Raw genomic sequence first — 20,071 nt, 5'->3', positions numbered from 1 at the left:
ACTGCGCTCTTCGTTAGCCTGTGCCGCAGGACAGAGCCAAGGTACAAGCAGGTTGGGGTTTTAAGGGGGAAGAGGAGACCTGTAGTTCTCGGTCACATCCTCATCGGCACCAGATGTTCCAGGGAGGTCCAGAGAGCTTCACCACAGCCTCCCCACTCCTGGCAATAGACAGTGCAGTTGTGGGTTAATATATATCATCTTGGGTTTTTTCTGCCCTTTTGATAAAGTGAGACCTACCTTAATTCAAACAAATATTGATGACTAATAGCCAGCAATATGTTTCTACAACCTTGTAGCACTTTGCTTCTATAAAGCAGTCTCCATTCAAATTTCTTTTTTAAGCTTATGGAAAGATGTAACCTACAACTTAAAAATTAGAGACATCGATGCAGCCACGGCTGCAAAGCATGCACTTGAAGAAAGACAAAGAGCTGAAGCCAGAGCCAGAAAGGAGAACGAGACCTCATGGGAAACAAGGGTGAGCTTTATTCGAACGGTGTAAATGCCCTCTAATCTGTAGCATTTGTTCCTTTCCAACTGAGTTATAAAAAGCTTACATCTGATTATTCCCTTTTTTCTAGTTATTCCATGAAGATGGAGAATGCTGGGTTTATGATGAGCCGCTACTGAAACGACTTGCTGCCAGTAAACATTAAGTGGGTTATAAAACCAGAAAACATTCAAGCCTTGGCTTAGCAAAGTTTACATCTGATACCAAGATAGTCATCAGTCATCACGTACGTACCGTTTGGAGAACCTGACCCCTCCAACTACAGTGGTTCCTATCTCAGGGATACTGGACTTACTGATGCAGATAAGCAATTAAATGAAACAAGAAACGTCTTGGCTGTGCAGTAACTTATGTTGGACTCCGCTATACTGGTAGTGTATTCAGGCTTCAAAGGCAGGCTGTTGGAGCCCTGTTACTGATGCTTCTAAAGCATGGAGAGTCTGGGCCGTGAAGCATATACACTTTGTATAACCACTGTGAAGGCCATGGCATTGGTATCAGTTGCATAAGATTCCCGGGTCCTATATATTTAAAAAACAAGAAACAAAACGCAAGATGTCATTTAAATCTAGCTGATGTTTGCAATGTGTAAATACGAGGATTCCTTTGACGGGACAGTTTGTTAGAAAATGCTACGTAAATGTTATCTTCCACCTGTATGATAATCAAATCGTTTGGCATTTCAGTGTCTTGCCCAAAATAACTTTGTTATTTTGAGATTAAAATGTAACCATAGATAATTCTACTCAGTGCATCTTAAAGCTTCATAAAATAGATTTTTCAAACTTCTCTTATGGACTTTTTATTTATTTCATAATAAACCTTTGCAGCAAGACTCTTTTTTTCAGCTGAGTGATGATCAATTGTTTTCTGTGAACTGTATTAGTATTATTTTTTCCCCACTGGAATCCTTGCAGCTAAACTTACTTCTTAAAGTAGTTCACGAACTAGCAGCAGAATGTGCAGCACCCACACTAGAATTTTTCTGGAATCTACACCCAGCCTCGTGTCTCTACTAGCTTGCCAGCCCTTCAGGAATCTTTGCATTTCTGTGCTAATGGTTGAGTAAGTAGCTGTAGGTAGCAATCAAACTAATTTTTTTCCACAGTTAAACCTAGCATTTATTTGATTTCATCTCAAGTTTGTCTATGTTGCACATACAGAAAAATTTAAAAAAGCAGTGTGAGATTGAAGCCCTAGGCTTTTTTCCCCCCACCCACTCTGTAACTCCTCCAGGAGAACTGCCGAATACTTTCTTTGAGGAGCTGTAACTGCTATTAAGCAACTGCTACAGCACTGCAGGAATGATGCACAAGACTGAAGAAAAGGGCGCAGCCCACCCCTTCCGACAGCTGGAGAGGAGAACGTGGCGTCTTTCTCGTTTGCTCCAGCTAGAAGTCAGGGCTGTGCCTATTCTTAATGAACTTGGGAGATTAATGAGAAAGGGTGGCTGGAAACTTACTTGAGGAAAGCTTCCTCAGTATCTGAATGGACATCTACATCCCAGCTAACACTAGAGCCCTGTTTTAATAAAAATAGATTTGTAATGTTTATGTTGCAGAAAGCACCTGTATTACACCACTGCAGGGCAAGATGTCAATTTTATTTTAATATTTTATGGTAAGGGAGAACATTCAGAGTTGATGTGTAAGCTTTGATGTCCTTGATGGAAGTAACATTAGTCATCAAAGAAGATGGGGGCAAGAAAATAAGATGAGGTATTTCACCAGATGAAGAATTCTGTACTTCTGAGACAGCTGTAACCTCTGAGTCCCCTTCATGTTTTCCATATCCAACCACCTGGAAAAAAGTTACCAAAAAAGAAATTTGGCTCTAAATTTGGATCTCATTCAACGTTCATCTGCCCTGACAATTAAATACGGATACTTAAATGCAATTCAAATGACAATAATAATTAGAAATGTAGAGAATATCAACAGTAATGGAGGTAACCAGCACATTAAAAGTTAGATTACAGAGCTCTTCTACCACACCCTCTCTGGGCTCGCTGAGGTTACCAAAGTTTGGCCTTTCAGAAGTCGGCAACACGCAGCTGAGACACACTCACGTGTACGCTGAGCACTTTCTTCTTGTTGCTTCTGTGAGCTTGGAACCAGGTGACCAGGTCTGATTTTGTAACAGACTTCAGAGCTTCAATCTGAAACCCACAGGAATGAGGTTTAAGTAGCACAGGGGTGATTCAAGTAATTTTAAACATAAAAATGGTTTCTCTACAAACTGTATCCCGTTAGATAAAAGAACCTTTTTAAAATAGCATGTAGTTTTAGAATTGGGGTGTTACTAGTAGCACAAGTCCCCCTATTTATGCTTTGCATTTAAAACTGCTGCAAAAAGCAACTTGTGAATGTTCCGTTTGGCATCACTCAACAACAAGGAGGGACCACCAACCTCGCGGGCAAGCCTGTCGAAGAGATACTGCTGTGTCACAACTTCATTCCAGTTCCTGTCTACTTCTTCTCCAAGATGGGAGTCTTCGCATTCTTTAAGTTTTATCAAAGCTGTAACCTACATTTGAAAAAGACAAAACAATTAGTTTCAAAGGGTTTAAAGCTACCTTAATTTACCACCACATTTATGAAGTTGAAAGAAAACCTAAATTACGTTAACAAGGTAGTTCATTGCTTTCAAACTTAACTGTAAATGGCCAGAGAGCAAATGTTTAGAGAACGACTGCAGAATGGAGTAAGAGGCAGGATTTAAAAGTGAGTCCAGAAAACCTCAGAAATACGCCAGAGAGATATAACCAAATCCTCCAATTCAGGGGTCATTTAGCAGTTCAAGGAAGAGCTTTTCAAGATCAAGTTTTACCTGGGTGCTGAAAGCATCTTCAGTTAAATGCCTGATTCTCTCTTCAAAGCAAGCAAGAAACTCCTCTATTTTCTTGTCAACCAATTCAGAACTAAAAGAGAGTTAAATAATTAAATCAGGCAGGAAGAAGAAAAAAACCAAGACTGAGGGGTAAAGTGGTAGAGCAGCCCCCAAAACAACGAGGGAATGTTTGGGACAGGCTCGCTTCCCTCCTCCCCCGAAAAGCTCACACACCTGTGAACACCATCTTCTCTAGTATCAGGGGATAAAACCAGTGCTCTCATTTTTAGGTATATTAAGGATTGTTCAAACACAGGGACTTTAGATAACCAAGAGGAGTCGCTGCTGTGATTTTATCAGGGACCTGAGCTGTGGGGTACCCAGCAGCAGCATGCGCTAGAGCGAGCTGCATCAGGAACCCCAACCGCGGTCCTGAGCCCTGCACAGGAATAGTTACGTACTATTGGATTAAGGCAAAAAGAAAGAAAAATAATGTGATGTGACGGATTGTGAAGTTTCCGAAACATTAAAACCTTCACAGATGACACAGACCTCAGTAATGGAAGTGTCATCCAAATGTAAAAATTAGAGGCAGCAGTACTCTGTGCTAATTAAAGTTTCACTGACACAGTATTATTTTTCATAATTTGCATATTTTTCATATAACCCTTCAACTTTGGCAGGTCAAATGCCTGTAGTTAGCTCCAGCTTTGTACAAAACCATAATATTGTTCTGTCTGCTGAAACTGAGCCAGAAGAACGGCTATACGGGATTTACTTGGCAACAGATTTAGCTCTCCTGGCAGAATATCTTCAAAAGGGCAGTGGGATATTTTATTTAGTCTTTGGATTACTTTTCCCTGTTAAAGTCAGGACTGCTGCAGTTTTAAGAAGCTTAAGGCTATTGCTTTATTTAGGTGGTGTTTTTCAGTTGCTACGTCGCAACTGTCAGCAGTGTCACAAGCTGAGGCCAGGACCACTCTTTTGACGTTCTCTTTGGGCTCTTACTTAACTCCCCTCATAGAATAAAAAACCCCTCCATGGCCTGAAACAGGTGTGAACTCTTCAATGAGGGCAGGTGCGCAGAAGAGCTCAAGCACAAGCAAACGGAAGTCAGCTGTGACCTGATCCAACAGCACAAGTAGAAGATCAAGTGAAACTCTCTCAGTAATAATTCTTCAGCTGGATGTTGTGTAAACACACCACTTTCCCAAAATACGACACGTAAACATGGTCACGGAGTTAGTTTGACACCTCACTATGTCCCACAGGAGGCTCAGATGTTCGGTGCCTGAATACATCCAAGATCCACTGGCCACCTTGTTAAGCTTGACTTTTCTAAAACCAGTTGCCATAAATTTCCTGTGCTGAAGCCCTTCTTATTCAGACAACAGCAGCATCAGCAAAAAACAGCGAGGAACGGCCAGCTGATTCCTCGAGTCCCAGGCCAGCAGACCCATGAGACGCTTCCTCGAGCACAGCCAGTGTGCATCAGCCAGGCCCTGCTGCCCGAGCCTCTGCCGGGAGGACGTGGTGGGCACGGTGCGGTAAGGTCACCAGAAACGGGCGCTGGCAGCTCAGGGGCGACTCCCGTGGCCCAAGCCTGGGAGTGGTGACGAACGTTAACCACGGAGCACGCACTTACTTGTATTTAGTTGCCTGGGTTGCTACTGTGACCGAGAAGCCAAGAATCCCAGAAGTATTCCTGCAGGTAGGGTACACATGATAGCTTAAAAAGACATAAAAAGGGGAAAACAATAAAGTCATTCCACAAGCACAATTAAATTTTCATTTACAGGACATGCTACAAGTTAAAATAGTGTTGGCACTTTAGAAAATTCTCAATAGTCATCTTTATTTCCTGCATCACTGCACTTCAGTGTTTTCTCATTTTTAGGAAATCCCTTTAAGCTTGGCAGAGTGTCTGTGTTTGTATTCCTGCAAACTAATTCATCGGAGTGACAGACCTATAGCTGTGAAAACCTTGTTCCAGTTTCCTGAGGTAGAAGCGTGCCTCCGAGGGAGGCTGCTACGCACCACAGAGCCGCTGTGAAAACAGCCCTGGGGAACGGGGAGCTGATTTAGGAAGCAGAAGGAACAACTTGATGCTGAATAATTCCGAGTTAACACACTGGCAATAGATGCAATTCTTATAGGACTCAAAAGCAACTTGGCTGCAGCTTTATCGATGGCTGCTCTTGGTTTTGATGTGTTTATGTTGCCGTTTCCATTACAATAATTGAGGAATTAGCCACTGTGCTGGAAGGATTTCCAGAGTAAAAATACTAGGGAACAGCAAAAGCAGGTGTGTAGGAGTTACCCTCTACCGGGAACTCACCCAAGGGTCTGCTTGGTCCTCAGGAAGTCAAAGCAAGGCTCCTCCATGTGCATCTGAAACGGAGCACAAATGCGTTACAGCAGAAGCGACGCTCTCTGCAGCCACCCCTCGGGCTCCACACGGAAACGCGATCACAACATGTGCAAACAGCTGAAGTGCTGCCTTTCCAGCTACACCCACTGAATTAAGAGAGGTCTCCATCTTCTGGGTCGGTAGCTAAGAGAACACTCTTCCATACTGTCCATCACTGCAGCAGTTTGGGGAACCTGTCCCAAACACTCAGAAGTTTAATCAGAGTGAGGAACAGATACATGCTGTCCCCTTCGTACCATTTAGCCCCGTGGCCTTATCTTGCCTCCAAGCACTGTTTTCAGGGAAGACACTTCGATGAGTTAGGAGACACAAACACTAACTTACCACAAGCAGCTCCATAAGGGTATATTCCCTTAGGTTCCTGGCACCTGACTGGAAAGAAAATGAAGAATTTAGGGTGATTTCGTGGAGTTAAATGCTGTATTTCAGACCAAGGGGACAGTTGTGGCCCACACCTCAGCCTGGACTGCAGCACTTAATTACAATTCACAGCAGGGACAGCCGGAAAGTTCTTGTTTTCCGCGGGGGCCTCACCACGGCCTTCAGAAGAGAGGGGAGGGGCGCAGCCCAGGACCACGAGATCAGCGGTGAGGGCACCAGGAAACCACCAAGGCACAAACCCAGCTACTAGCGCTGGCACAGGCCAGGAGGGGAAGATGCGGTTTCAGGGAGCGCCACACGCTGCGAGAGCCCACCTGGGTTTAGCCCCCCAGGCCAAGGGCGTGTGCTTACAGGAGGTTTCAGTGCACTCTCTGTGCAGAGACGGCTCTCAGGGCTGTGACATAAGTACAACCGTAGCATCAGCAGCTACCAGAGGGAATAGACCAGTACGCACCAAGGTACCGCGTTACCTGGTAATAGACTGTCACTTCAGAGTTGGCATCACCTTTGTTGAGAGTTTTCACCTTACAGAGCAGATGCACATTTGGCAAATCCACCACCCGGAACTGAACAGGGCAGGGATGGGCCAGAGGAGCGAACTGGAGCTTTCTGAAGGGAGCACAAACAGCAAAGTGTCAAACACCCGCTCACATCTTAGCCAAAACCGATACAATGCCCAGGCACTTACACACACTCGGTCTGACATTATTTTCCCCTTCCCCAAACCAGAACAATGTCCTGCTTGAACTGCCATGATGGACGGTCACCTCCCGCAAACACCGGCAGCGCTGTATCCAGGAGAGGAGAAGGGAATTTCTGCATCACTCCCACCCTCGCCCCTTCCTCCAGAAAAGAATCTTAACTTCATTATAGTTTCCACATCATGAGTGGTGCAAGAGTCAAGAGATACTCACTGAACAACATAATTCAGAAAATCCTTTGCTTCCTAGGAGAGAAAGCATAAACGTAAGTTTTATTTAGAAGAGAACCATTACCCCGATTCACAGCCACACACCGCAGTGCATCGCTTGCGAAAGTGACCCCCCAAGCAAAGAACAGCCGAGCTCTGTCGTGCCACCTACGTCCCTGCCCCCTCGCCTTATCCCAAGTCTGGACACTTATCCTTATCCCTCCAGACACTTCTGCACCGAGCTGCAAAGCAAACAGGGTCTCCAGGCAGTTTCTTGCACTGTAACTTCTCCAGGAGGAGAATGCAGAAGCCAGGGAAATAGCGTCAGCCATCACAACAGCAAAGGGTGCACATAGGAGGAGATAATGCCCCTCTCCCGTGCATCAAGTTGGAGCTCTGGGAAGGAGACTCTTGGGCTTAAGTGGAAGAAATGGGAGGAAGTAAGAGAAATAGTAAAACTGATGTAGGAGTTACAAGGTTGCACGTGCCACACTGTGAAAGGGGCTTAGCTCACACAGAGGCTGCAGCAATAAAAGCGGCTCTTAGCAAATCATAATTAGATTCTCAGACCTCCTTCTGTTCCACAGCTCAGGAGGGGACAGCTGACATTACAAGAATCTGACCTCCCAAAGGACATTAGCACGTTTTCTTTAGGAGGCTTTAAACAGTTTGTGGACAAACACCACCAGCTAAGACAAACTTCTTGGTACAAATCATAATTGCAGAAGGTTTCTCTCCCAGGCCACACACAGGCACTCAATGACGCTGGATACACGGAGCTAAGCCCCATTACAACCTTATTTTAAAACACCTGACAGGACTATGTGTGACCCAGTCCCGGGGCAGAAGACTTTGATGAATACTGCAGGTGTTTAACAAGACTGAAGATGACTGGACCTCAGTGAGGTTTGATCAAACCATGCAGGCAATCATATTTCCAGGATAAATGTAGTTTGAGGGAAGCCTCCTCCTGTGGCACCACCATGGCAATTTCGCAATATCAAATATATCAATACAGCAAACAATATAAAAAACAGGGGCACCAGGGGCAACAGGCTACAGGCATATTTCCACCACATTTTCCCCTCTCTGCAGTTTAAATGCAAATTCCTGAAAAAGCCCCCTCTGTTCTGGCAACTACGGACTCCCCAGCGGCTTATCCAGACAAGCATTCCTGAGTTGTTAGAGGCGGAGCTGCCCCGTACCAGCGAGCCTCCAGATTGCCAGTACAGAAGAGGCAGTCAGCTGGCAGGTGAGCGCTGGAGTTGTGGCAACCGTGTTAAAGCACATGTTAAGAACAAGTTTCAGTGCGTGTCAGCTGCTGAAGCTGTACTCACTCTGCTCGTGAAGTTTCCCTGTACGAGACCCTCTACAAAGAGCTGTGATTTGAAAGCCTTAACAAAGGATGAGAGAGACTCAATGGAAAGGCCGTTCATCAGTGTCTGGTATTTATCTATCATGGACCACCTGCCGTGTTCTAAAATCAGGAGACGCACATCCCTGCAACACAAGAAGGAAAACAAAACCACACGAGCTGTTTAATGTAAGAAATCCCATTTCTGACTCAGGATCGTACTGGAGACAGGAAGACGGTCCCCAGGAGCACTGCTGTGGGCTGATCCTGCCCTCCCCCAGCACCTGCTGTTGGCTACAGGCTGCTTTCGAACAGCAGCTACCTGGATGTCCAATCTGACCCACGCGTTTGATACGCTGGTTGCAGAGCTGCTCGAGCTCTCTAAGCCACAAGCTAACCCTGGAACAAGCCTCCGTGAGCACAGAGCAGCGATTCCTGGGCTCTTCAGCTCAACCTCAACACTTATTGTGCAGCCACTTTTTGGCCTCCCCCAGAACTCACTTGGCCAGAGTCTCAGGTTTGATGAGGATGTTGAAGTATGTCTTCTTCAGCTGCTCTGTTATCATTTCAAAAACTGCTGGAGTAAAGCTGAAGTCAGACAAGTAATCAATGATGAGCTGAAACAGAAGCTGTAAAGAAAACAGTTTTAAGTCGGGTTTTGGTTTGGTTTTGGTTTTTTTAAAGAACCAATTTAAACTTAATCCTATATAATAATAATTAAAAAATCATCATTATTTGGTCATTGATGTGCAGGGTTACTAAAGCACATTCCTCAATTCTGTTAGATGTTCTTCACTAAACAATTCTATACCAAATTAGCCAGTTTCAAAAGGATTGCATCTTTAGAAAGTGAATGAAATAAGCTCAATATCCCAAATCAACAGGAGTTCCCACATTCTACTGAAACAAACCTAGCCTGTAACTCCAACTTTCTGTATTAGATATTCCAGTTTTTCCTTTTACAGCTGACCAGCGCAATGACATCACAACAGAGCAACATTCATGATTAAAAAAGAATATTCAGACCGTGCTATTTGCACCTCTGGCTTTTTCTGTTAAACCTCACATTAATAAGCCTGACAGATGATTGACAGTCTTGTTAAAAGCTCCAGTCAAGCTCTTGCAATAAAAGTCTAAGGAAGCTTGGCGGCTCTCTCCTCTTCGATCACTACCTCCTCTCTCTTTGTCCTTCACATGTCTTACACGGCCAGCGTTTACAGAATGGCAACAGGGATCCCCCGATCCTTGTAACGTAAGCTCTTAGCAATCCAACAAGGGAAAACTGCACCCAAAATGAGTATGTTCAGAAGCTGTATCTCCACAGTAGCTCTTTTTAAAGGAAAAGCTGTTAAAGCCTTAATGGAGATACAGTTATCAATTAAAGGAAGATTTCTCTTAAGTCAGCCTAGGGTCAGTAATTTGAGCTTCTTTAAGTGAATAAAACTACATCTTTATACACGTAAGCACATGAAAAAGCATTTGCTGCATTATCCTGTATCTGAACAGAGACACAAATTTTCCAATTTAAAATACCCCATCTAAACATTCAAAGCTCCAGCCAGCTTGGCTCCAGCTGCTAGGACAAAAAGCACATACAGTGAAAAGCAGCATGCATAAAAGTATTTAGAAGATCAGCAGTACTTACAGGTAGTTTATGATTGAATCCTTTCACTCGAATGACTAAGCCATGCTCTCCAGCTACTAGCTTGTATTCCAACTGAGCGACGTCCGCTTCATAAGCTGGTTCACCAAGATTGTGGGAAAGGATGTTTACAAATGTATCAAACAAAACTATGCTGGATGGAGAAAAGGGCAGAGGGTTAAAAAGAAAGAAAAAAGGAAGGAATAGAAGAAAGATAAAAATCAAGCCCAATGAGTTTGATGGTACACACAAGTAGTTCTCCAACAGAAGTGACTACTTGAGTAAAATGAGATTCACAAAGGAATTTTCAACAAATCTGGAAATACAGAAAGCAAGTTTCCCTTTGTCCAGAAAGCACACGACACTACTTAACAATTATTTTAACATTCAGCTATTCTTTGCAATGAATAAGATTCCAGCTTCACATAATTTAAGTTTTCTTCAAGGTAGAAATGCACATTGTAACATGCCAATGCTCAAAACATTGAATAATCACAGAAAATGAGATTACTACACTTTGTGTAACGGAATGGGGGACAGATGGACTCAATTATGCTGAAGACTTGAGTAATGAGATGACTATTTATCAAGATAAAAAAATAATAATAAGCTATAGCTAATCAGGCTACACAATGTGGAAATTGCAGTCCGTGCTTTCAGATTTTTGTTATTGCCTGGATTCCAATTCAAAGTTCAAACTAACAAAGATGAGAACAGATTTCTAAAGGCTTTCCCAAAACATTACTTGTGCAGGTCTCAGCAGGCTTATAATAAAAGCACTATGAAATCTGATACAAATGGCTAGCCTAAGACTAGCAGAAGTACGGCACGTGCAGAGCTATAATCTTGAGGTCTGTCTAACGAAGAGCTGGTTTCTAAATGCTGCCGATCGTCTCTTCACCTGCTCCTATAGGCTCCCAAGTTGCTGGTTCAGGACATGACCGTGGACTGCTCTTTTCAGGACCGAGTCCTTCTCTAAGCACTTCCTTCTGGTACGTGCACTGCTGCTGTTATATTACTTTTTCCAAAACTTGCACTGGGGCATAACATACCATGAAGCTCCTACGCATCCGTTTGCTACAGTAACGAACCTGCTGCAGAACCACCCTCGCCGAATACAGGTAAAACCACAAGGACAGTGTAAGAACATGAGAAAAGGAAGCCTTATTCTATTCCAGTTTAAAATTAATCTCTCTTCATGGTTTTTCACTAGGTATGGTAATTTAGTTATTCTGCAAGATAAGCATAAGTAATGTAATCCTTACTTCTCTGCAGACTGCTGTATCAATGGAGAGATCAGATGGAATCGAACATAACCTGGTGGGGAAAAAGAAACTAAAATGAGCAATTGTATAAAAAGGGACAGCTTTCTAAAGTCAAATATATTTCCATCAGGTTGTTCTTTGGTCACAATTTGAGTCTAATGAAAATGGTCATTCAGCTATAAGAATATATTTTTGCTTATATTAAGTCATCATCAAACATCTTCTCTTTTTTACTCCAAAATCTTCCCTTAAAAATACCAAATACTAGAAAACACAAAGCTGTGCTTTGCAGAATACTAACTCACATGGTGTGACCAATATAAATAAAAAAAGAAAACTCCACAAAACATCGGTTTAACACTAAATATTGTGACATTATGCTTGAAAGCAGCAATGTATTTTCCACATTTGTCTCAGATCCAGGCTATATTTTTCTCTTTCTGTAGAACAGCCCATAGCCCTTTCTAATGAATGTCTTCCTTCATCTTCAAGACCTTGTCCAGTATCATATTCTTTCTGTCAAATTCTGTCTATAGTCAGAAGTCAGTATATTTCAGTGATTCCACTTTTTAACCTGAGGTATCAGCAAGGTTTCTTTGTTGCAAGGTAGTTTACCTGCTTTTCTTTTATTGTAGCAAATAAACATACCAAAAGGACCACGGAAGAGCTGACAGTAAACACCGAGTTTAAACGATGAACACTGTTACGGGTTATTTGCCTTCAAATAAATTCCAGCTGGTAAAAACAGGGACTTCCTATTCTTCGGAAAGCCCTAAGGCATTTACCTTTTGGGATTTTGAATTTATCATCCTTCCTGTACCAGAGACAGCCTTGTTGTGTGCTTAGTGTTTTGACTGGATATTCTGTCTCAGGGCAGTCGGCAACTTTCAAAGCAAAGTCAGTGGCTAACAAAAAGAAAAAACAAACCAAAACCAGAAGTTAGTAGGTTTCACAGACATAGCCAGGCTACATGCATGAAAGTCTTCAAAATTATCCACAAAACACATTTTTCCCCTCCCAGTTTGCTAAATTATACATGATAATGCCTCCCTGAACCCAAAGAACATTTATTTTTCAGTTCCACACCAGAATAGTGGCTCAGAAGCAGTGCAGAAATGGTGATGTTGCATTCCATCCAGGATACAAGTTATGGGTTTATTTTCATTTTGTTTCGGCAACAAAGCCAGATGGTATTTAGATGCTTTCAAAAACAGCAGGATTAAGCAAATAAAATTGCTCTTCTCAGGTGTCCGGAGTTGTGTGTTAACTCTCACTGATTGCGTAAGGCCTGCTCTGTTATGGCTATATGATCTATAAGTCTACACCTTAGAAAAACTCAGTTCTTATAAATAAAAGAATATTAAATAAAATTCAGGTGAACAGAGCTCCCATATTTTCTAACTTGCAAAACCAGGTTGATGTTCAGATGGAAATGAAAGATTGTTTCTAAACCTCAGAAAATTCTCAATTAAATTATTGGGGAAAGATTTCACTCATGCTCAGGTGCCTTACCTATGTATTTGTTTTCTTCTGGAAGGTGTAAATCCTGATTTAACTCAAAGTCACTGGCCCATAAATCACTCCAGTACTTGTCAATATCTATTAAAAAACATGAAGTGCATTTAGTTCAACAGGAAGGTAATGCTATCCTATTTGCTAGACCAGTCATCTCATGTCTTAGCTACCTCCACGAAGATTTGCAGTACAATAGGAGTTTCTTAATGTCACCTGGCTCATCATGAATCTTTCTAAATTCCTTCCTAAGAACTCCCCTAGAGCAGAACTGAAGCAGTCCTATTAAAAAGTAAATCAACCTTGCCTGCATTAGTAATCCAGCTACCAACATGCCCTGTCCTTCATTGTTTGTGTTCTTTTCCCTGTTCAGGACTTGAATGGCAGCCAAGCGGAGGGCTTGCTGGGATTCCCACCTCCTAAAACAATAGTAAACCAGGGAGTGGGAATCAACTGACACCAAACAAAGAAGAACAATTACTGAGTAGGACAAAGTATTTGACTAATGATGAGGTCAGTTTAGCACTGAGGATTCATTTCCCTACTTTCCTGTGGTTGTATTTTGTGTTGTCACCCTTTCAATATCTCTACTGCATGAATCAGACATTCTAAGTTTCTGCCGTTTTACCTTCCACGCTGTATTGCGTTCCAAACCACCTCTCTTTTAGATGACACTGGCCTTCATTGGCAGCAGACAGCAAAACGAGGTTGGCTCTCTGAGGACTGAGCTGGTTAAGGGCATCAGCAATGATCTACAAGTTCAAGACAATACTTCAGTTCAAACGCAACTCTGGCTCTGCCTGACCCCAGCAAAGACTTCTCAGTCTGAACATAGGAAGAACAAGACATAACAAGCTTACAAAAAAGCAATATGCTCTCTGAATATAAAAAGAGTGTTTCAATTAATACAAAACCTGTGCCTGTATTAGGCCTAATTATAAATGCCTATATACATGCCTATATTATACAGTATGCCCATATTTTCCTTACGTCAAAACATGTAATCAGAGTTCAAAGAATATTTACCTCAGGCTTGTATTCAAACAAGAGCTGGTCTCCTGTCAGAAAATCCTCCTTCTGAAACAACTGCATGTTCTCACAAAGGCTTTCCACATAGTCAACTGGATCTGTCTGTAAGCAAATAAATAAAGTTCTTTTTCACATAATCAGAAAACTAAAATACCAGTTTTCTGTTCTGAGAAGAGCTTGACTGGTCAGGTATGTTGAGCATGAGTTGCATGCTGTGCTTGTTATGGCATTTAGTTTCAGTTATTAAACTAAATATATTTCATAACCATATCTAATGCTCAGAACTCCCCTGAGAATCCTGAAATATCAGAGACGTCATCTTTGTAGAGGAAACCTTGAGCATGCAGTTTACAGTCATTAAACCTACTAGGTTAAAGACCCAGTAGAAGGCACTCCTTGCCTCCAGGGAACACAAGCAGAGTCTTGCAATTCAAGATTTAAAGTGATCTGGAACCTGGAAGGAGCAAGCCAAGGGACTGCTGCTGCTGCATGAGTATCTCTGATTCTCCTCCTTTCCTAAGTTCTCTGCCATGATGTACAGCATGAGGAGGAAGAGATTCTCCTATTTGGACATGAAAGTATAGATTGCCTTTTAATGGTGTAAGACTGCCTAATGGAGAGCCTCTTGCTGAGTGCTTTGGGTTTTTTTTGAACCAGCCAGCACCATACTGTAAAGATTCTGGGTCCAGATACAGATCACAGGTTGCCTGAAAAGAGGTGAGTTTGACACATCTGTGTCTTATAAATGTAGTGGAAAACACGACCAAGAATTTCTTAAGACACTGTACACCTGAGGAAACATTAAACCTCTCTTGGGGCACATAACTGCTTAGCCCAAAACCATGCCTCCGTGACCATTATTCTTTAGGGTGGTGACGTACCAGCTCTTTCCAACAACCAGAAGAGTGGGCTGCCATGACTAAGTCATTCTTCTGTCCCTAAGATGCACAAAAGCATCTGTCACAAAAGCACATGCATATCTCTGTTCCTTGCTTTCTGAGTTAAATCCCTGCACTGCCAGTAACCTCTTAATGATCACTCAAAATCAACTGGCCAAAAAGGCAGGACTCTCAACAGTAGGTATTTCCCTAGTGTAAACTCGAGTGTTTTCTATCCCCACCCGGCTTGATATTGGGAAGTACATAGACTATTAGAGCAGTAACAGTTTTGGGGAACATAAAATTCTAGCTGGGAGTACTAAAAAGAACAAAGAAGATTAGTAAGAACTTTCAGGACTAAATAACTTCATTTTGATGAAAAAGTCAAACTTCAAACTGGACAACCTCTGTTGGCAATGATTAAAGACAGAATCATAAAACTGTACGTAGGGCAACAAACATTCATTCCTGTTATGTCCAATATACTAAATAGCCATCCGTCAGAGATTTTTAGTTCTTCTCTACTGTTCTGGGGAAAGCTTTTGTTAGAAGACAGTCTGTTGTAATCTTGTAATAGTTGAACTTTGCTAAGAAATTCATAAAAGCTGTACTCCACTAAAAAACCACACCACATGGCATTTAAAAAAATGCACTTGTAAATCAGTGTAAACTTGTTCCTACCAAAGAAATCCACCGCTCTGTTATCTGTCATTTGGGGTTGTCGGCAGCAGTCCTTGCTGTCTGTATCACTTGCAAATACCTCTTCTGCTATTCAAAGGCCACTCAAGACACTCAATATCCTCCATATGCTATTTTGAAGGCAGAGCTACAGATGCAAGGATTTGCTAAAAATGACATTTCTAACATCCTCATGCTCACAGCAGACTGGCGGGTCTTAAGAGTGTCTGAAAATACTTTGAGCATCTGGAAAGAAAAAACCTCCAATTTCAAGATTTCTTATTCTTTTTTTTTTCTTCTCCTTCCTGCATCTGTGTACCTTAAAGAAACCAACAAACTGCAGTGATGCTTTCAAGCCATATGTGTAGTGTATGAATCTGTTTTCCCAAAAGGAAATTTCAGTGCCATTCAAAAAAACCAAGTCACCTAGTAAGAAACAGAACATGACTAAATGTAGTGACAGTAAGAAAGTCAATGAAGCGAGGCTTCTCAAATTATCTAAATTGTGTTCCTTTCTTTTTCTTCATCTTTTAATAAAAACAAGTAAGATTTTTGCTAAGTGCTATTTCAGGAAGCCAATGAAGACTTGACACAAAACCACATTTAACTGTGTAATGTTGTAACAGCAGAGAAGGGGGTCTTTGTGGGGCCTTTGCGGGGCCAGGTCACCAGCAAGCCACACCTTTCACACAACACTGCTTTTCTATTCCCAGAAATCAGCAGTGCCAAAACAGCTTAAAAAAGTGAAATGAGGCAAAATTACTGAAAAGCCCCAAACAATTTGCAGAGCACTATTAATGGGCACAGAACTTCACACACAAGGGCCTAATGATTAAAACTGAAAAAGAGCCTACCTAGCAGGTAGAGAATGAAAAAAGTAACATTTAATTCTGTTAAGGAAAAAGTCACAGTATTTCTCTGTCTAGGATGCAAATTCTTTCAGCAAAATACAGCCTCATTAAGTGCATAATCTATTTCTGGTTAAATAGAACTTAGAAAATGTGTTTCAAAATTAAAAAGAAATCCTTTTTATGGTTTACCTATATCAACACAAAACATGGATGAATACCTGTTCCTGATAGTGGAATTCATTAGCTTCAATCTTCTGTATTTCTTCCCATATTCTGTAAAGAAGAGAATAAAAGTGGATTTCCTCCATTATTCCACAACATTTATTGAGAATCTGAAAAAAAGCAGTCCTCTAGGAAAGGCATCAAGGATGAGGTCAGCGATTCGTTCAGGTACAAGACACAGAAGCCAGTATTACACGCACTTCCCTTCCGTCCAAAAGGGCATTTCTCAATTGGCAGAAAGTTCTGCTATTTTCCAAAGAGGAAGAGACTTAACTACAAAGAGGCAAAATCTGATACCAAATGAACATAAAGGCTAACAGCAGAACACCACAGTCCTGACTTCCACAGATTTGGCTCAACAAATTTAAATAAACACAAAACTGCACCTAACATCTATACTAGTTCAGCTTATTAAAATTAGAAATCGGATCACAATAAATCAAACTAAAAGCACCAAGAAACAAGTATAAACATTTAGCAAATTCATTTTTAGACTGATACGTTTTTAAACTGATATGTTTCCCACACAGACAAGCTTTACTACTGACTCGCCGTTTATCCTCTAGTAACTCCACAAAAAGTGCAAACACTACAAATAAAAGGCTAATGGAGAAGGACAATCTCGCAAATATCTGATGTAGTGGCAAACACTTGCCTTTTATCTGGTCCTCTTTTCTGCAGCATCTTCACATACTGAAATACAACATGGGCCACCTGCAGACAGAAAGGAACAGATTCATTTTTCCTGACATGAGGAAAACAGCAAGAAAATCAAGTTGCAGTAAACCATACCTCATAGAAGTGCTTGTAGCCTTCATCAGTCAAAGTCACAGAAATGCTGAAGATGGAGTAAGTGGAGTTCTGTTCAAATCCTGTCTCACCATTTCCTCCATATAATGCAAGAGCCCAAAATCTATGGAAGAGTTAAAGGTACTTATTAATTACTCATTTCAGCTTTATTTGAGTTTAGTTACAATTAGCATAGCATAGCTTTACTTCAATGGCTTTCAATTTGTTTACAGTTTTCACAAAGCTTTTCCAACATAAAGATGTGAACCTCAGGATACAGAATTTAAGAAAAACAGTGAAAAAGCTAACTTACCTTTTCGAGATCTCTTAACGATCAGTCACACATACTGCTGATCCATGGATCACAGACCAAAACCCACTTATTTCTTACTTAGGTCTATCATCAATTTAAAGAATATCACTACAAAATGCTGACACAAAAAGGGAGACTCGGCCTGCTTTTATAAATGCAGAAAATATATATACACAAAATAGAGTTTGCCTTTATTTTAATGATAGCAAAGCATTTAGTAACTATGCTTAAAAAATACATACTTTTTCCTAAGGAAAGAAAGAACACTGCCTTTGCCTTCATGTCCCACCAACCAGGAAATATAATGAAGCGGCTTCACCCTAAAAGAAAATTTGAAGGAGATTAAATACATTTCAAAGAAAGAACTCAAATCACAAGACAAATGACCAAAATGTACACTGTCTGTTTCTTCATGGCAAGTTTTGCATTTTCAGGCAGCATTAGGATCATAAACCAAAAATGTGGGAGTTCAGAACATAATGACTGATCTGAGTCAGTGAGGGATGACATTGAATCACCTCTGTACCAATTCTACTCAATTTATAAAAGGAACCATATCTGCATCAGTTTAATTCATTTAAAAAATGTTCCCCTAGCTGAACCAAAGTAACCTGTAACACAAATAAATGAGATTCTTTGGTTTGTTGTGAAAGTCAATAAATTATTCACAACATAAACATGGTAGAAGTAAAATGCAGCACCACCGTACCTGTAATACTGTTCCTGGGGGGGAAGCGCCCAAGTGATACTCAATGAATGAACTTTCCTGATTGGAACAACTGAACACAAATAAATTTATTGGGGAAAAAAAAATATACATATATATACACACACATGATCAAACATAGATAAGAAATTTTACAAAAAGCAGAAAGAATGGTTAAAAGTTATTCAGAACTACACAGAATTATTCTACAAAGTAGAAAATAGGAAGCTAGGTATTCAAAACGTTTAAACAAATCTATTTTACTTACCTCTGTAAAGCTTGTGAAATTCTGGTGTGTCAAAAGGCTGAGTCAGATGGCCAAAGCTGGGTTTGGGTAAACCACTTAAAAGCAAAATTGAAGTGATATTACTGGCAAGGATTCAAGGCTACGCTGAGATAATCACAAGACATACGCATCCATAGGTCTGACATGACAGAGGCGGTACGCCAGACAACCAGAAAACGGCCCTTAACAAAGGGTGCAGCCCAGGATCCACCCAGTCAAAGTGGAAGGCAACCTGGGATTCGCTTGCACTCTGCCCACACAACAGAGTAATTACCCAAGATTTAGATACCACATCAACTCCTCCCTCTCCTTCTGTCCAAGGCGGTAACAATAAAAAGCTTGCTTTTGTACCAGGGGCAAGGAAAGCCAAGCACAGTAAACAACTTCCTGAGCTGGCTTGGATTCACAGAATCCTGACGGATTGTCTTGTGGGGAAGGGGGAATGAGAAGGATGGGGGTCAGGAGAGACAGATGTGTCTCTGTATGGCATTAGACTTTCACAAGCACATTTCCATTCACCACAGAAATAAACACCTTGCAAAAGCAGAAAATGAAAGCCGAAATAAAACGCTTTTCAAGTTAGTAAAGCTTTTGCAGAACCCCCTTTTTAGACAGCACATTGGAGTGAATTATTAAAAAAAAGATCAAGGTCTAACCAGCTGCCACCCTAAGAATGACACTTAAATTCAAGATATGGTCTTAATTTATTTTGCTGCTAATTATTTTTGACATAAAGCAAAGATAAGAAATGTAAAATGATAATCTAGGTTTGAATGACTTATCATAAAATCAAGGTATCAGTACATATTAAGCAAACACTGCTGCAAGTTAGCACCACACAGCTTGCAGGCTAAATAGCTGTTAAGCATAAACAAAGTCTTCCTGAAACAATTAATGCCAGTCTTGAATTTCCAAAGTTGCCCATTTTTTTCTCGATGAGGATGTTAATTAACAAATGTTAATTTCCTTAGCTTCTCCAGTAAGGGATGTTTTTTAAAAATGGTCATTTTCAGAACAGATAATTTTATAATTTGTATGTCTTTATGGATCAAAAGAATCTTACTTATTTGGGATCTCAGAGAAGATTTCTGTCACCCACTTTTCCAATGTATCCAGTGTTTCTAATAAGGAGAGGGAAAAAAAAAAGCCAGAAATGTAATTTCCTGAAGATCTAAGACAAATTCTTTATCTTATCTCACCAGTTCAGTTCTTTTAAAGAGGCTGGAAGTCTTACAATTTTAAAATTGCAAAGTTCTAAATTATAAGCTTCAAAGCTGTTGGTTTGAGCTAATTCTTAAATTCACTGAACTGTATCTTTGGTCATAGCTCTGGTTTTGTATACACTGCTGAAATCTCAAGCTGATAGAACTGGGATTTAAAGTTCAGCAGTATCTCGTGTGACTGTGAAAGGGAATTACCAACTTAGGGATCTACAAAATCACCCGTACTTGCTAGACTCATTCCATCCCTCTATGTCCAGAACA

At 41.1% G+C, this 20,071-nt stretch overlaps 2 protein-coding genes across 8 annotated transcripts in view; one reads left to right on the top strand and one right to left on the bottom strand.

Moving 5' to 3' along the window:
* Positions 1–1,355, top strand: part of OSBPL9 (oxysterol binding protein like 9) — a 64,627-nt gene extending 63,272 nt beyond the window's left edge. For all 6 annotated transcript variants that reach the window (XR_012674441.1, XM_075155777.1, XM_075155778.1 and 3 more), the window contains 2 exons: positions 343–478; positions 582–1,355. Coding sequence is in view for 5 of the 6 variants with exons in the window: in XM_075155777.1 (XP_075011878.1) it covers positions 343–478; positions 582–656 (211 nt within the window). In the remaining variant the exon portion in view is untranslated. The remainder of the gene's footprint in view (positions 1–342; positions 479–581) is intronic.
* Positions 1,356–2,093: 738 nt separating this feature from the next.
* NRDC (nardilysin convertase) overlaps positions 2,094–20,071 on the bottom strand; it is a 30,800-nt gene continuing 12,822 nt past the window's right edge. Inside the window, exons 8-31 of one of the 2 annotated variants that reach the window (XM_075155772.1) lie at positions 19,651–19,708; positions 18,570–18,643; positions 18,305–18,374; positions 17,838–17,915; positions 17,286–17,406; positions 17,149–17,207; positions 16,490–16,544; positions 13,862–13,966; positions 13,464–13,587; positions 12,836–12,922; positions 12,109–12,228; positions 11,324–11,375; positions 10,062–10,212; positions 8,918–9,045; positions 8,400–8,562; positions 7,067–7,098; positions 6,623–6,761; positions 6,096–6,143; positions 5,679–5,731; positions 4,986–5,069; positions 3,341–3,431; positions 2,921–3,037; positions 2,580–2,669; positions 2,094–2,311 (exon numbers count right to left, since the gene is read on the bottom strand). In XM_075155772.1, coding sequence (XP_075011873.1) covers positions 2,114–2,311; positions 2,580–2,669; positions 2,921–3,037; positions 3,341–3,431; positions 4,986–5,069; positions 5,679–5,731; positions 6,096–6,143; positions 6,623–6,761; positions 7,067–7,098; positions 8,400–8,562; positions 8,918–9,045; positions 10,062–10,212; positions 11,324–11,375; positions 12,109–12,228; positions 12,836–12,922; positions 13,464–13,587; positions 13,862–13,966; positions 16,490–16,544; positions 17,149–17,207; positions 17,286–17,406; positions 17,838–17,915; positions 18,305–18,374; positions 18,570–18,643; positions 19,651–19,708 — 2,297 coding nt within the window. In that variant the 3' untranslated portion in view covers positions 2,094–2,113. The remainder of the gene's footprint in view (positions 2,312–2,579; positions 2,670–2,920; positions 3,038–3,340; positions 3,432–4,985; positions 5,070–5,678; positions 5,732–6,095; positions 6,144–6,622; positions 6,762–7,066; positions 7,099–8,399; positions 8,563–8,917; positions 9,046–10,061; positions 10,213–11,323; positions 11,376–12,108; positions 12,229–12,835; positions 12,923–13,463; positions 13,588–13,861; positions 13,967–16,489; positions 16,545–17,148; positions 17,208–17,285; positions 17,407–17,837; positions 17,916–18,304; positions 18,375–18,569; positions 18,644–19,650; positions 19,709–20,071) is intronic. The other variant, XM_075155774.1, reaches the window with a different exon arrangement.

Source organism: Calonectris borealis, chromosome 8 (genome assembly GCF_964195595.1).
Source record: "Calonectris borealis chromosome 8, bCalBor7.hap1.2, whole genome shotgun sequence".
NCBI lineage: Eukaryota > Metazoa > Chordata > Aves > Procellariiformes > Procellariidae > Calonectris > Calonectris borealis.
Note: the sequence above shows the minus strand (reverse complement) of the source record. Positions and strands in the feature narration are given on the sequence as shown.